We start from the raw sequence: 17,197 nt of genomic DNA, 5'->3' as shown, positions 1-17,197 counted from the left end.
GAAATAAAATATAAAAATGCAGCCATAGTTTAAGACTTTGTTTAAGAAACCTAATGAAGTATTTATAAATCTTTCTGTTTTACTATTTTCATTTTTAAATCATATCAAATACATATATGTTACTTATGAGATGGGCTATTTTTCTTGTCAAACAAGGATATCATTTTATTCATTCATTCCCACTCAATTTATATTTTCTCATTAAATTGCTCCGATTGGGGTGTGACATCCTGCATGACGACATTCAGTCATAATGCTCCCATGCTAATAATGATACCGAACACTACCATCTTTATCCAATTATAATACAAACACACACATATAAATACTATTTATCGGGATCACTCAATCCAATTGAAGGGAGAGAGACAGAATTAGTAATGGAAAGAGAAATAGTTGAAGATATTGTGATTGTGGGGGCTGGAATTGCTGGCCTCACAACATCCTTAGGACTTCACAGGTATCTTTTCCACTTCCTTCACTCCCAAACCATTTTTCTATGTCTTCCTTATTACTTTATATGTTTCACTTATACTCACAGGTTGGGCATCCCAAGCTTGGTGTTGGAATCTTCGGACACTTTGAGGGTCACTGGCTTTGCTTTGTCCATATGGCAAAATGCTTGGAAGGCTTTGGATGCTGTCGGTGTTGGAGACATCCTCCGCCGCCAACATCTCCAGCTCAATGGGTATGTACATGCACTCACACCTTTTAAACTTTCTTCTCTCAGTATCATTCATTTTTCTCTAAACTAAACTGCAAGAATTGGACTACAGGATTGTTGCCACTTCATTGGTTACAGGGAAACAAACAGCAGCCATACCTTTCAGAGCAACAGGAAATCGGAAGTAAGTATACCCTATGAATTGTTCATTTTTGTAGAGGGCGTGGTTGTTAAATTTGATACAAATTCTTACTATGGTTGGTGTTTTTGTGATGATGTAGAGATATTGAAATTCGTTGTGTTAAAAGGAAGGCATTGTTGGAAGCTCTTGTCAATGAGCTTCCAAGAGGCACCATCAGATATTCGTCAAAAGTTGTTGGTATTGAGGAATCTGGCTTCTATAAGATACTCCATCTTGCTGATGGGACAACCATCAAAACCAAGGTAAGTAGTATGCGTAACAAGTCATGAGAAATAAGCATGGATATTTCATGTAAGAGAAGCAAACAAGGGAACCAATTGTTATGAATCCAAAGTTAGTAAACTCCAAATAATACTTGGATGTTTTCAATGGTAATAGGTGTTGATTGGGTGTGATGGAGTGAACTCCATGGTGGCAAAGTGGCTAGGCTTCAAGAAGGCCTCTTTTACTGGGAGATATGCAATCAGAGGTTGTGCAGAGGTCAACAGCAGTCACGGGTTAGAACCCAAGTTCATGCAGTATGTTGGAAAAGGTTTTAGAGCTGGTGTTATTCCTTGTGATGAGAAGACCGTTTACTGGTTTTTCACTTGGACACCAACCAGCCAAGGTGAATTTTCAAATACATGCTTGTTATCTTTATCTTATTACATTTAACATCATTCATACCATTGTTTTTTGTGAAGTAGAGAAAGAGCTAAAAGAGAACCCTGCCCAAATGAAAGAGTATGTGTTGAAGAAGCTTGAAAATATGGCAAGCGATGTTAGATACTACATAGAAAACACTAAAGAGGATGCCTTCCTATTAGCTCCATTGAGATATAGGAATCCCTGGGAGGTGATGATGGGGAATGTTAGCAGAGACAATGTTTGTGTTGGTGGAGATGCTTTCCACCCCATGACTCCAGACCTTGGTCAAGGAGGGTGTTGTGCCTTGGAAGATGGGGTTATTTTAGCAAGGTGTCTGGCTGAGGCATTCTCCAAAGAGGCAAGAAAAGATGGGAAAGAGAAGGAAGAAGAAGAGGAAGAGGAGGAACAGAAAAGGATTGAAGAAAGCTTGAAGAAATATGCAAAGGAGAGAAGATGGAGAAGCATTGATGTCATTGCTACAGCTTATGTGGTGGGTTTTATTCAGCAAGCTGAGTCCAATCTTGTTAGCTTTTTAAGGGACAAGGTTTTGGCTTCATTTTTAGCCATTCAATTGTTCAAAAAGTCAAGTTATGATTGTGGGAAACTAGATAATTCCTAGGTAAGATGGAAGATATCAAGTGAATTTCATTGAGGTAATGGAATAAATTTGATTGTGTATTAACATGTTTAACATAATTTATAATTAAAAAATTATTTAATATAAAAATAGTTTTTCAAAAATATAAATTAAGTTGAAATGAAAATAAAATTATATTAAAATAAATTATCAAAGTTTAAATTGATTAATTTTAGGATTAAATATGTTTTTTATAGGTTAACTTTTAGTGAAAATTAAAATTAATCTTTTTCAAAAAATTTATCAAATTTAATCTCTTAAATATGAAATTGTGTGTGATCACTTTTTCTTTTTAAGTTGAAAAATAATTTTAAAACGTCAAATAAATTTAATAAAATTGTAAAATAAAATTTTGATAAATTTTTTGAAAATAAACTAATTCTAATTTGTATGGACTAATTTTAATTGTTATGGACAAAAACATATTTAATATTTAGTTTTATCATTTACTTTAATATTTTTATTTTAATTATTTATTTTATTGTAATAATAAAATATATTTATGAATATTTAATTATTATACATCATTTGTCAATTTAAAAATGTAATAAAATAATTTAGAATTTAGTTAAGTTAATTTAATTATTTCTTGTAAGATTAATTATTAAATATTATAACAAATTATTGTATAAAGTATTAAAATTCAAAATATTTTATTTATTATTGTAATATTTAGTTATTTATTATATTATAATTTTAAATCAAATATATTTATTAAAATATAATTGATTATACAATAGAATATTTACATATAATCAATTATATCTCATGTCATAATACATTGATTATGTTTGATTTTGAAAATATCTTTTACACATTTGAGAGGGAAGTTTACAAAAAGAAAAAAAGAAATTCTCATTTTTTGTGCTTTTATGTTTTGGATTTTACATTTTTTTCTCGTAAATACACACTTTTTGTATTTCTCGTGTTAGGAAGAAACAGAGGCTAAGTGATAAAAATAAGTTACATTTATTTACTTGAAGAACAAATTTTGAAAATTGGAATGATCTATTGTAATTTTTGTTTCTTTTTTATATAACTCTTTTATGTATTACTCATTGATACTCTCTTTCATATTTAATTCTTCTCCTATTTTCGTATTAAATTTCACTTGTAATTTCATGATCTTCTTTCTTTATTATTTTTGTTTCCGTATAATTGTTGGAACCGAGATACGCACCTGATGAATGACGTCTTAACCTTCTCGCAAAACAGTTATCCCTATAATTTCCTCTTGCACAGGATTCTTCGAAGAGAATGGAGTGGGTACCTGCGAAGGCGCTCCGACACTCAAGTCAGAAAAAGGAATGACGGAACCTTTTTGGTTCAATAATCAAATCAATCTTTTCTCTCTTCTTCCTCCTATTATTCAAAACGTATCTGTTTCTTTTCTGGTTTTTCGTATTTAACCTAAAAGTAAGATAAACTGTTTACCTAAAAATCCGGTTAGTTGGAAAACTCAACCGCTTGGTCGTGCCTTTCATCTTTGATACTGGGTTAGTTAGTTCCGTGATTTGTGCTATCATGGCCAGATATTTCTAACCACTTATTCCTTAGTTTATCCGGGTTAACTGATCCAGTCTGAATAAAGCTGACCGAGCGTCTGTTGACTCTTAGCTTGACTGGGTTGATTTGACCCATGCTGATAGTTTGGTTTAAGTAACGGACGATCACTATTAAAACGATCGATGTTAGGGGCGACATTGACGAGCCTACGATATGACGATCGTTTCGCTAGCATTATCTTCTATGATATTGCGATCGTTCTGTCTAGGATGTTGACGATCTTTTGGAAGTGATTGTTTGAGTACTTGTTAATATCTGGCCTGTTTACTATTGGTAGTCGTCCGGGTAAAAGCGGTCATTCAATCGCTCGTTCGGTTTATTGTTGATAATCGCTAGACCATACAATTTCCATAGCAAGTATTAATGACAAATTATTATGTAATTTCAGTTAAACACTAACTTCTAATTCTAAAAATTATTTATTATGGTAGGATTTTTGTCAGTTGAGTTGGTAGATTTTAATAAATTCATTACTCAAGCCGTTAAAAAAACACCAGATTAACTTAATTATGGTTTTATATGTTTTATGTTAAACTCGACAAATTTTAAAATTAATTGGATTGAGCTAAGTTAACTGGATCAAGATTTCTTTTTAATTTATAATTTTTAAATATTAACTTAATTCAAATGTAACTAATTTTTTATAAAAATTATTTTCAAAATTTTAAGTAAGACGATAAATGAAATCATAATAAATTTATTCAAATTAATTCAAAACATAACATAAAATAAAAGTGTAATATATTTATTCTTAATACAAATATAAATATGAGCCTTCATGAATCATTTATACTAAATCAGTCAATCAATTTATATTAGAGTGAGATAGATTAAGAGTCAAATTTAATTCAATCATAAATAAACTGACACAATTTAAAGTTGAGTTAAGTTATTAAAAAAACTAAAAAAATAAACATCTTAAATTATAATATTTATCATGACCTTATCTTAAATAAATTATTTTAATATTTTTATCCATTCACGTAAGTAATTAATTCGAGTTTTTGAAGCCTTAATCTAGTAATATGATAGATGTAAAAAAACGAGGTTATTCGATGTACTATCATTCTTTTGAAAATGTGAGATGTTGTCAAGATTTTGTAGAGAAATTTTATATATGTATTATTCTTTTATATTCCTCTAAAAAAATATTTTGAAAATTTTGATATATAAGGAATGTAAATTTAATAATATATATAAATATTCTTTATGGAGAGTGGACATGGGACTTCTCAATAACAAAGTGATAAATGATTGTTTCTTTTCTATCTGTTAGACATTTAGTTAATCATATGATAACACCATTTAAAAGTTATAAATGTTTGTTTGAGATACGACATAAGATGTACATACATGTATAATATACGATATATATTTATACATTAATATATTTATTTTTAAAATAATTAAATATGATAAATGATATATAATTATTCAACTATATAGTCTCATGTCTATACTATGTCCCTTCCACTGAAAGTCTGTCAGGAGCTGCATTCATCCGTGCCTAGATGTCACAATAAATATATGATTGTTATTATATTAATCTAAATTAAAATTGTATGTATCAAAATTGTTAATATAAAAAATATAAATTATCATATAAAAATATTATTATTTTATAAATTTAATGTTTGATTAACAAAAATTAATAAAATATTTTAAAATATCGAATAGGCCAAAATCAAATATATCACTCGTATATCAAAACTATAAAATCCTTATGAAATGTTTTAAATTTTTAACATCTGAATAATTATTTTGCAAAAAATTATTTTGAAAAATATAAAATAAATGTGAGTTGATAAATATGAAAGCTGTCACAAAAAAGATATACACGTGAAAGTAACACATTGAATGTATTAAACTCGTTTAGAAGGTGTAAGGGAAAACAACGTGACCGACTCTTTTATCGTATGATGGTAATCTAAAAACATCTTCATCTCGGTCACGTCATTGTTTTCTTTTCATCACGCTCGTCCTTTTTCATCTGTTAATTTTATATAATAATGACAACGTGTGGATCGTTCATTCCTCTTCGATTAACAATTTAAAATAATAATATTTTTATTTTATTTAAAATTTTAATATACACTATTATATTATTAAAATATTATTAATGTTAGGTTTCATTAGGAATAAAGCATTATTAGGTTCCCATGAAATATATAAAAAAAAAATTGGTATCAATGACAATAAGACAACTTTGGTTAGCTTTTAGTCAAAGTAATCTTTTCGACACCCACTTTCTATATCTAAAACAAAATATTGCATTAAAGTGATAATAATAAATATAAGTAAAATATTATAATAAAACAATAATTTATAAACCCTTTTTTTATATTTTCTAAAATATAATAATAAAATAATATATTTTTATATTTATTTGACACATAATAAAATAATTATAAAAATATAAATTTTTGTATTTATTAAAAGAAGAAATATAAAAAATAATAAAGAATAGTATTAAATAAATGTAAAAATTTAATATGTATCATTATTGTTTTTTAAAAGTAATTGCAAAGTAGTTAAAAAAGATAATTTCTTTGCTGAACAATTTTTTTAAATTATATTAGGAACCAGGGCAAGTTTTTTAAGTGTAAATTTAGATTATATTAAATAAAAATATATTTAGAAAATAATGTATGTAAAAAAACTTACAGATTTATTAGTTTTTCAAAAGATATTTTTTTATATATAAAATACTTATTGTTTATTAAATGTCAAATCTTATCGACTTTTACCGAAGAAATATAATAAAACACTTAACAAACTTATCACTAAAATCTCATATTAAATATATCTAAAGCATTTCAACAGTATAATTTGAATTCTTTATATATATATATATATATATATATATATATATATATATATATATATAATATATATATATATTATTTTATTTTAAATGTGTATAATTTGGTGTTGTTAACATAGTGTAACATCCCAAAAGTACACTGTAAAACCATATACGAGAGTCATCACATGTTAACAATAATATAGATCAATTTAACGTTCGTCTAAAATATCATTACGGCCGAACGGCCTTACATAACATTAGAAGATTCAAAACCACTACTCTAATTGGTACTAGACCGAATGTTCTACAAAAGAAAACACATCGAGCGATCTTACAAAAATATAAGACTAAAGACAGACCGAAAGGTTCGGCCTTCACTTCCTCCACGTCTTCCAACACTTCTTCTAGCAGGTCTTCTACCTCTGCTCATATTCACATGGATGATCATTGCAACAGGACAACGACAGGACGAACATCACAGACAAAAATAAGAAACAAAGGGTAAGCTTATGTAATTTAATTTATTCAATCACAACATACAACATTCATAACAAAACCAACAATGACCACATCATAACTCACACATCCATGCATGCAATAACGACCACATGACTCTTACTGTCCGGACTGTATGAATCCTGTGTAGCTACGACGTTCGTGCACCCGGGTGATGTACTAACTGGGATACCCTCAACAGCTATCACCCGAGGTTGATCCGTTCCGTCCAAGTTAACCTTATGGACTAGGACCTCCTGTCATTCCCACACGTGACTTACTCCTCTCTACATGAGAACGAGTAATCATGGAATATCAGGATGAACCGCCAGCCAAGCTTTGCCCACATTCATACTTTACCAACCAATAACCATTTTCAGAGATATCTCGGTCATGTCATTCTTTTCTTTTCATCATGCTCTTCCTTTTTCATCTGTTAATTTTATACAATAATGACAACGTGTGGATCGTTCATTCCTTTTCGATTAACAATTTAAAATAATAATATTTTTATTTTATTTAAAATTTTAATATACACTATTATATTATTAAAATATTATTAATGTTAGGTTTGATTAAGAATAAAGCATTATTAGGTTGCCATGAAATATATAAAAAAAAATATTTGGTATCAATGACAATAAGACAACTTTGGTTAGCTTTTAGTCAAAGTAATCTTTTCGACACCTACTTTCTATATCTAAAACAAAATATTGCATTAAAGTGATAATAATAAATATAAGTAAAATATTATAATAAAACAATAATTTATAAACCCTTTTTTTTATATTTTCTAAAATATAATAGTAAAATAATACTCTTTTATGTTTATTTGATACATAATAAAATAATTATAAAAATATAAATTTTTGTATTTATTAAAAGAAGAAATATAAAAAATAATAAAGAATAGTATTAAATAAATGTAAAAATTTAATATGTATAATTTTTAAAAGTAATTGCAAAGTAGTTAAAAAAGATAATTTCTTTGCTGAACAATTTTTTTAAATTATATTAAGAACTAGGGCAAGTTTTTTAAGTGTAAATTTAGATTATATTAAATAAAAATATATTTAGAAAATAATGTATGTAAAAAAACTTACAGATTTATTAGTTTTTCAAAAGATATTTTTTTATATATAAAATACTTATTGTTTATTAAATGTCAAATCTTATCGACTTTTACCGAAGAAATATAATAAAACACTTAACAAACTTGATCACTAAAATCTCAAGATTAAATACATCTAAAGCATTTCAACAGTATAATTTGAATTCTTTATATATATATATATATATATATATATATATATATATATATATATATATATATATATATATATATATATATATTATTTTATTTTAAATGTGTATAATTTGGTGTTGTTAACATAGTGTAACATCCCAAAAATACAGTGTAAAACCATATACAAGAGTCATCACATGTTAACAATAATATAGATCAGTTTAACGTTCGTCTAAAATACCATTACGGCCGAACGACCTTACATAACATTAGAGGATTCAAAACCACTGCTCTAATTGGTACTAGACCGAATGTTCTACAAAAGAAAACGCGATCTTACAAAAATATAAGACTAAAGACAGACCGAACGTCCCTAAGGTTTGGCCTTCACTTCCTCCACGTCTTCCAACACTTCTTCCAGCAGCTCTTCTACCTCTCCTCACATTCACATGGATGATCATTGCAACAGGACAACGACAGGACGAACATCACAAACAAAAATAAGAAACAAAGGGTAAGCTTGAGTTATTCAAATGTTATCAAAAGCATAGCGTCTAACTAGAGTTATCTCATTTCATTAACTTGAGTCATTTTGAATAAGTGACCCTATTCTATACATGCATAAAAAATATAACGATATTTGACAACATTTTCTTAAGAACATTTAAATATTATTTATGTGTCATTTTGTGATTGGTCCAAAGTTATTTCACAATCAATGAGAATAATGACAAACACTAACATGGACCAATCACAAATGATAACTAAATATTATCAAAAAAAATGTTATCAAAGTATCATTATCCTTTAAAATAACAAAAACAAATCTAGAGTAAGAACAATAATTTTTATGTGTAAAATAGAATAATTTTTTAAATTAAACTATATACAAATTTGAAACGAAATTTTTAAAACTTATATCATGTTTTTATAAATTAGTTTACTAAACTAATTTGGTATTTTAGGAAAAATTACCTAATTGTTTTTTAATTTTTTGTAAAAAATTTCACTAAAATATATTTGAAAAACTCATACATTTTTTGTAGACAGTTAAATAGGATGAACTTTTCTATAAACTATAAATAGTTTATAAATCATCTTTAAAAAATATATAATATGTTTTTAGAAATTCACGTGAACATAAACTAATTTTAATGTACAAGTTGATCCAAGTGTGTCCGCGTTACTTTTAGAGAGGAGTAATTATTTATAAACCTAAAATAAAAGTAAAGATTCCGAATCTGGAAAGTTTTGACTATCCTGCGCGTAACTCGTGAGGACGGTCTTTTTAAATAAATAATTTAATTTAGACCACTCATGAGTCAAGAAAAACATGCCTGTGTGGTGTACTGAGTTTAGAGAAAATTAAAATAAAAAATATACAACACATTTATAAAAACAAGATAAAACTTAAAAAATTAAATATATTTTTAATTCTTAAATTTAGAATTAAAATCTGAACTTTGACTTTGTTGCAAAGATACATTTTCTTTTCATCCTAAATCTAATATATATAAATAAGAAATTTCCAATCCACTCTTACTTAAAAATTTAAAAGTTTGACACTGTATAGTATGAAATATTAACCGAGCGGTTACAAACAACCAACCGGATATTTAGGTAATCTGTTTATATCTTATTCTGTTTATATTTTATTGGGCTTATATCAGCTCAGGATCCATGAGGTAAATTATAAATACAAAGCCAGGGCCAAAAGCCAGGTACGTTCCACTTACTCTACATGACTCTCAAATACTCAATAGTGATAACCATTCACTAAATATTAAACCAAGAGCCGAGGCTCTTCAAATCACACGCCTAACTTGGGCGTCGGAGTACCTTTTGCAGGTACATCCCCTTCGTCAAGAAGGAGACCGATCGGTTTGCGCCAACACCGATCGGCCAACAGGAGGAGTTTGGAAGCGAGCGAGCGGCCCAGACGCGTCAGCAGGTTAGTCTCTCGGTCCCTAAAAGTATCTACCGAAACAGACACTATATATTTTCTTGGTTATTTAGCTATTTTACACTCAACTGTTACTCAGTTTATCAAAATGTCACTATTATTTTGCTAGATATGCGAAAATGTCATTCAATTTTTTTATATTATTTTATTCACAAAAATATATTTGCAAAAATGTCACTCATAATATAATATTATTATTATTATTATTATTATTATTATTATTGTTTTGATTATTCTTATTATTGTTTGTTATTATATTTATAATAATAAATATCATTATATTATTTTTTATTATTTCAAATATTATTATTATAACTATTAATAGTATAGAGAGTATTATTAATATTGTTGGCTTATTATTATTAATATTAAGATTAAGGTTAACAATAATATTATGATTATTATTAATATTATTATTATTGGTAGTAATATTATATTATTATTGTTATCTATATATCAATATCTCTCAATATATCTTTATATATGTATCAACGTGCATTTTTATTTAAAATTTTTAATATGAATTTCGTGTTTTTTTTTATATAATCGTATTTTTTTAATATATCTCTATTTTACTTTACAATTAGTCATGCATACGCATTTCATTGTCACATAATATAATTCAAAACTCTAATTATTTTATTATTATATAATATAGTTAAATCTCTAATTATAAATTTTAAATATTATAACAATGTTGTTTTATTACACAATACAAATAATTTATTTATTAAATTTAAAAGTTAACAAAATCAAATTAATGTTAAAAAAAAAACCCCACGTGTATGCGAGTGTGTCATATACATGTTTTAAAGTAATAAATGTGCCTATAAAATTTTACAACTTTAATATTATAATTAGTATTAATAATATTGTTAAAATTATTTTTTGAATTCATATAAGCATTAACATTAGTAGTACTAGTAATAGTAATAGTGGTAGAATTAATATTATGGTTTAATGTTTTTTTTGGTTCAGAATCTTAAATAGGTTTCCTACTTATTTTGTGTCTCAACTGGGTCGTTGTTTTTGAAAAAATTGAATCAAATAGAGGCTTGTTGTCAAATTGGACAAACGTCGTTTATGCTGACAGTAATATTTTAAATGATGTGGCATGGTATATATGGTAATTAGATTATTGTGATGTGTAATTTATAATTTTTTAGGAATTGCAGCTTCCACCTCTAGAACCCTAATTTCTTTTCCCTTCCTTGTGCCACCATTGTAACCCTAGCCACCGCCATTGTCTCACTAACCATCCTTGCCGCAACCATCAACTTCTCAACACCATGTGTCACTGTCATAGAATTGTCGCCTCCATTAGCACCAATTGTAACCACAACATAGAAACGCAACTCGTGCCAAAATCGTCGTCGCGAAACCAAATCACCATCATCATCTTCGCCCAACCTTCATCGCCTATTTTTGTTTCTCCAAAGCACTAAGAAAAGCAAGCTTCGTCTTCCATCACTTGCTTCACAGTCCTCTTAACCTTGTACCCACCTGAAATCTATAGCATCTCATTGCATCAAAGTGTGAAAGTTTGAATCTTGGAGGAAATGGAGCACGTGGGTAAGTGGTGTTGGGTAGAGAGAGAAACAAAAACGGTGTGTGTGCATCATTGTTATGGTATGGCTCAACAGAGGTGATCGAGAATAGAAAGGCTTTGGGTGAGAGTGGGGGCCTACGATATGCATCACACCAGCGGTTCCGACGATCACGTAGCTGATTGGGGCTAGGTTATTTAGAGAAGTAATAGATTGAGTTCTTGGTTTCGTCTATTATAATCAAATGTTTGTTGTTGCTTCAACATCAGAGTTCATTTTGTTCTTGTTGTTTTTTAAGCTTAGTTTGTTTCTGGCTTTTAAAGATTGTCAATCAGTGTTGCAGAAATAAGTAATAATGGGGAAGACGATGTTGATTTAAAGAGTGATTATGATTTTCTTACAAATGTACCTCGATCGGATACAGAGGATGATATTGGAATAAGGATGATAAGAGAAGGGATGGTGATTGCGATTAGGATATGATGGAGCATACAAGTAAGGATCCTGGAGATAAAATTGCTAAAGATGATCATGCTGTAAAGAAAGATCCCAAATTTTTCTCAATTTTTTAATTTTAAAATAACCAATATCCACATCATTCAGCTACGTCAATTAAAAATATAGTTCATCGTGCCACGTCAAGTATACATTAACACTATTAGGTCCAATTTAACGACAAGGGTCTAACTCATACAATTTTCATAAAATAAGAACTCAATTGAGATGCCGAAAATAAGAGGATGTATTTAAAATTTTGGACGAAAAAATAGACATACTAAAACATTAAACGTAATATTATTATTATATTGTTATTGGTATTATTATTAGCGGTGGTATTAGTATTATTATTATTAGCATTAGCACTTATTAGTATTCATGTCATTATTTGTACTTTCTATAGTTTATTACTTTAATGTAATAAATCAATATTAAAATAATATTATATATTTTTAATTAGTTTTTTTATAAAAAATATACTTGATTATTTTTTTTTCATATGATCAAATTTTTTATTTAAATATTATATAGTTCTTACTATATTTATAAAACTTAAATATAATTATTTAAATAATTTTTTTCAAAAATAATAATTATGTTAATTTTTTTATTACAAATATAAAATAAAAGAAAAGAAATAGTTGACAACTAGTTTTAAAAATTTAATAAATATATATTTTTTAATTTAATTATATTAAATTTATTTGATATATTAAACAAGTTTATATTGATTTAAAGTTACTTATACCACGTCCTAATTTTAATATCAGTCTAAAATGTCTTTCAACAAATAAAAAAATGTTAACATTATTAAATTAAAAAATCATATTTATTTATTTTTTAAAATTTAAAAATTAAAATATATCTAAAATAAAAATGAATTTCGACTTTACGTATAAATATATTTAACACACAAATAAATAAGCCAATGATATTAAATCTCCTGTGCTTGGCCGGTTTGACATTAAATCAGAAAGAAAAAAATGTCTGCCGTTTCTGACAAGACTTGCCCCGATTTCTCTTGCATAATTGTAACTTTATGGACTTGTGGGTTGGTGGTATAAATTAGAAAAATTAAAAAGTAATTTAAAATTTTATTTATAATTTCTTAAGATGATAAAGCCTTACGACAAATATAATAATTAAAAAACTTAAAAGTAATAATTTTTTACTACAAGTAAATAAAGAAATATATCATAAAAAAATATTGAAATAAGTCTTAACTAATAAATAAATTTTAAATTAAATTCTAAATTTGTAATTATAAACATATGATAATAATGAAATAACAAATAAAAATATTTAATCATATAAATAATACTACATAATAATACAAAAATTATAAAAAGTTGAAGGACAGAATGGAAGGAATATTTTTTGTAATTTAGTTTATGGGGAAGTTATGTGGAGTAAATTTATATGGACGACATATTTAAATATTCAGTCTGCTGCGAACAATTAGACCTGTTGAAATATAAAAATACTAAGTTTAACCAGGAGCCTATGAAAAATGATGTTTTCAATTCATTATAATAATTTTATTTTAATATTTTGTAATTATAGTTTTCATTAATAACATTTTACTTTTTCGATAACGATTCCATTTTTCCCTTTTGAACATTTTTACAATTTGGATACACTCATATGGATTAAGAATTAAGATATTTGACAACTTAGTTTTAGGGGACACCGATTAATATATTTTTTAATATTCTTATTTTTATATACTTTTGAATCCATCAATCAGTCCAAATATGTTAACGTAAATTTTGAAAAACAAATAAACGTAATTGGTATGGATAATGAAATTGTAAATGTTAAGTGTAAGTTTTACATAAGGTAAAACAAGATATAAACATGAATTTATATATAGATAAGATATCTCTCTTAGTAAGAAGTGTTTTGAAGTGATACCAAAAGCAAATTCATGAGGACTTAGTCTAAAGTAGACAATATCTTACCAATGTGAAAATCTATGGATATGTGTGTATATTGAACCTACATAACAAGATCTATCAATGTCATATATATATATATATACACACACACACATATATATATATATATATATATATATATATATATATATATATATATATATATATTTAACACAATTTTTTTTACTTTTATTTGATATTATTTTTTTTATTTTTTATTTTTTATTTTCTTTTTTCTGAAAAATTACAAAAGTTCACTCTTTTAAAATTATTTTACTCACAAGATGTCTCAAATGATGATTACTCTTACACTAGAAAAAATCATGTAAGATTTTCGACGTGTGTTTATTAAATGAAGTTTAATTTGTATGCTTCACCATGCAAAAAAAACAAGAAAAACATGTCAGAAGAAAAATATAATACTGAGTCGTAGGATCGTTGGACCATATTGTAGTGGATGGTGACCTGGCTGAATTATACGTGTAGCTCAAAGGTGAATGAATCTATTGTCATCACCTTCCTTTCTCTATATAAATGAAGAAAGTGCAAAAACACCATATCTGGCAAGCTTAAGAAAAAAAGAAAGAAAAAAAGAAAGTAACAATGGAGTCATCAGTAGTTGAAAACATTGTGATTGTGGGAGCTGGAATTGCTGGTCTTGCAACATCCTTGGCACTTCACAGGTTTAAAAAACACTTCACATTCATGATTTTATTATATTCATTTCCATGTTTGTTATTAGTTTAATAATGTAAGATTTGCAGGTTGGGTGTGAGAAGTTTGGTGTTAGAATATTCGGATAGTTTAAGGGTGACTGGGTTTGCTTTAACAACATGGACGAATGCTTGGAAAGCCTTGGATGCTCTTGGCGTCGGAGACATTCTTCGTCACCAACATCTCCAACTACAACAGTAACTAAATATTTTAACATCGTTGTTTTCTTCTAACAGACGCATTTATTTAACTATGTTTTTAGTTTAAAGGAAAGAGACAACACCAAATAGATACAAAAAGCTGAAAAAGTAGCTGGTTGAGTTTGCATGCAGAACGAAGATAAACTATACGAATAATATATATTATTTTTATTTTATGAAATTTTATTTATTATATAAAAGAAAATATTAGGTATTTACTTTATTAAAATTATGGATTAGTTAAAAAGTTTAATTATACAGAATTACTCATTTCAAATATTTATAACTATAATGCGTACAAACTAACAAAGTTAATTTTCCTCTAAAACACAAGCTAAAGCAGCGGACATTTGAAATGCAGGAATGTGACAACATCTTTGAGCATGGGGCAGCAAACTTCAAGCTTGTGCCTCATGGGCACAGGAAAACAGTAAGTACATTTATATCAATTATAGGATTTTTTTTTACAGTACTTGAAATAACTCACTTTTAGAAATATTTTAATTATTAAAAAATTAACTTTTGAATTTATAATAGAAGTCAAGGATAAAATAGTAGAAATAAAATATATGTAAAAACTTGTTAGATGCTAAGATAATATTAATAATATCAATAAAGTTGTTGTATACATATTTAATGCCGACATTTCAGCTCCAACTTGCTATTCTTTTGATCCAACTTCCCAATGATTCGTATGCTTTTCGATTAAATTATATATAGTAACTGTGGCCAAAAGGCAAAAGGTTACATCAGTGCCTGATTGTGGCCAATTTCTTAATTGATTTTGATTTTACTCACATGCATATACAATTGATGCAGTGAAGACGGTGAAGTTCGATGTGTTCGAAGACAATTAATGATAGAAGCACTTGCTAACGAACTTCCCAGTGGGACAATCAGGTTCTCGTCAAAGGTTGTTGCAATTCAAGAATCTGGCCTCTTCAAGATACTGCATCTTGCTGATGGAACAACCATAAAAACCAAGGTAACAGACAGTTAAAAGCAACTTGTGAAATGGGTGCAAACAGTTTCTAGTCGATGATTTTTGCAATTGAACAGGTATTGATTGGGTGTGATGGAATAAACTCTGTGGTGGCGAAGTGGCTGGGCTTCAAGGAGGCATCTTTTACCGGGAGATACGTGATCAGGGGTGACATAAAGCTGATGAACAACCATGGCCTTCAGCCAAATTTCATGCACTTCTTTGGAAAAGGCTTTCGATCGGGTGTTCTGCCTTGTGATGAAACTACTGTGTATTGGTTTTTTACTTGGACTCCCACCACTGAAGGTGAATTCTTTGTGTTACCGATTACTGATTACTGCGAGAAATATTGTAAAACGAAAGATTTTTAACAAAATAGTAATATTTAACTCTTGTGTTGCAGAGAAGGAGCTAGTGAACAATCCAGGCAAAATGAAGCGATTGGTGTTGGAGAAGTGTGAGAAGATGCCAAGTCATATGAGATGCTTTATAGAGAAAACAGAAGCAGAAGATATCTTAACATCTCCATTGAGATATAGAAACCTGTGGGAGCTTGTGTCAGGAAATATCAGCAAAGGCAATGTTTGTGTTGTTGGAGATGCTTATCACCCGATGGCGCCTGATCTTGGTCAAGGTGGATGTTGTTCTTTGGAAGATGGGATTGTCTTAGGCAGGTACTTAGCTCAGGCATTCTGCAAAAAGGGTGAGACTGAGGAGCAATACAAAGAAATTGAAGCTTGCTTGAGGAAATATGCAAAAGAGAGAAGATGGAGAAACATTGATATCAGTGTTACGTCTTATGTTCTGGGGCTTCTTCTGCAAGGTGATTTGAAATTTCTGGCACATATGAGGGACAAAGTTTTGCCTCATTTCCTAGCTCAGTTGCTGGTGAAGAAGTCGGATTTTGACTGTGGAAAACTCAACACCTCTGATTAAGGTGTTGGAATGTACCTACCAATAACTATTTCTATGAATTGAAATGTGCTGCTTAGAAAAACATGAAAACAATGTTGATTAAAAGAGTTAATTTTTATATTTAACTTAATATTAAGTAAATACATTGCAAATAACCTGTCTCTGATATCACTGTTGGGTTTATGGAGAGGTTAACAG

General features: G+C 28.0%; 2 protein-coding genes across 3 annotated transcripts; both read left to right on the top strand.

Moving 5' to 3' along the window:
* Positions 1–302: 302 nt before the first annotated feature.
* On the top strand, positions 303–2,175 carry LOC124847192 (monooxygenase 2-like). 2 transcript variants are annotated; one of them, XM_047324628.2, is made up of 6 exons: positions 303–460; positions 542–688; positions 777–848; positions 946–1,108; positions 1,245–1,473; positions 1,553–2,175. In XM_047324628.2, the coding sequence occupies exons 1-6, from the start codon at positions 381–383 to the stop codon at positions 2,110–2,112; spliced, it is 1,251 nt and encodes a 416-aa protein (XP_047180584.1). In that variant the 5' UTR covers positions 303–380; the 3' UTR covers positions 2,113–2,175. The 2 variants fall into 2 exon arrangements, with proteins under 2 accessions (XP_047180584.1, XP_047180583.1); XM_047324627.2 differs by having other exon boundaries at positions 1,550–2,175.
* A 12,432-nt stretch (positions 2,176–14,607) lies between these two features.
* LOC124847190 (monooxygenase 2-like) lies at positions 14,608–17,152 on the top strand. Its single transcript, XM_047324625.2, has 6 exons — positions 14,608–14,871; positions 14,953–15,099; positions 15,464–15,532; positions 15,922–16,087; positions 16,162–16,390; positions 16,488–17,152. The coding sequence occupies exons 1-6, from the start codon at positions 14,792–14,794 to the stop codon at positions 17,018–17,020; spliced, it is 1,224 nt and encodes a 407-aa protein (XP_047180581.2). The 5' UTR covers positions 14,608–14,791; the 3' UTR covers positions 17,021–17,152.
* Positions 17,153–17,197: the final 45 nt, after the last annotated feature.

The sequence above is a fragment of the Vigna umbellata genome, chromosome 8 (genome assembly GCF_029865625.1).
Source record: "Vigna umbellata cultivar VRB3 chromosome 8, Vumbellata_1.0, whole genome shotgun sequence".
In the NCBI taxonomy this organism is placed as follows: domain Eukaryota; kingdom Viridiplantae; phylum Streptophyta; class Magnoliopsida; order Fabales; family Fabaceae; genus Vigna; species Vigna umbellata.
Note: the sequence above shows the minus strand (reverse complement) of the source record. Positions and strands in the feature narration are given on the sequence as shown.

Coding starts and splice junctions, on each gene's coding strand:
- LOC124847192 (XM_047324627.2), top strand. CDS start 381: ATGGAAAGAGAAATAGTTGAAGATATTGTGATTGTGGGGGCTGGAATT. Junction 461..541: donor ACATCCTTAGGACTTCACAG/GTATCTTTTCCA, acceptor TTATACTCACAG/GTTGGGCATCCCAAGCTTGG. Junction 689..776: donor CAACATCTCCAGCTCAATGG/GTATGTACATGC, acceptor ATTGGACTACAG/GATTGTTGCCACTTCATTGG.
- LOC124847190 (XM_047324625.2), top strand. CDS start 14,792: ATGGAGTCATCAGTAGTTGAAAACATTGTGATTGTGGGAGCTGGAATT. Junction 15,100..15,463: donor CAACATCTCCAACTACAACA/GTAACTAAATAT, acceptor TTTGAAATGCAG/GAATGTGACAACATCTTTGA. Junction 16,391..16,487: donor TTGGACTCCCACCACTGAAG/GTGAATTCTTTG, acceptor CTTGTGTTGCAG/AGAAGGAGCTAGTGAACAAT.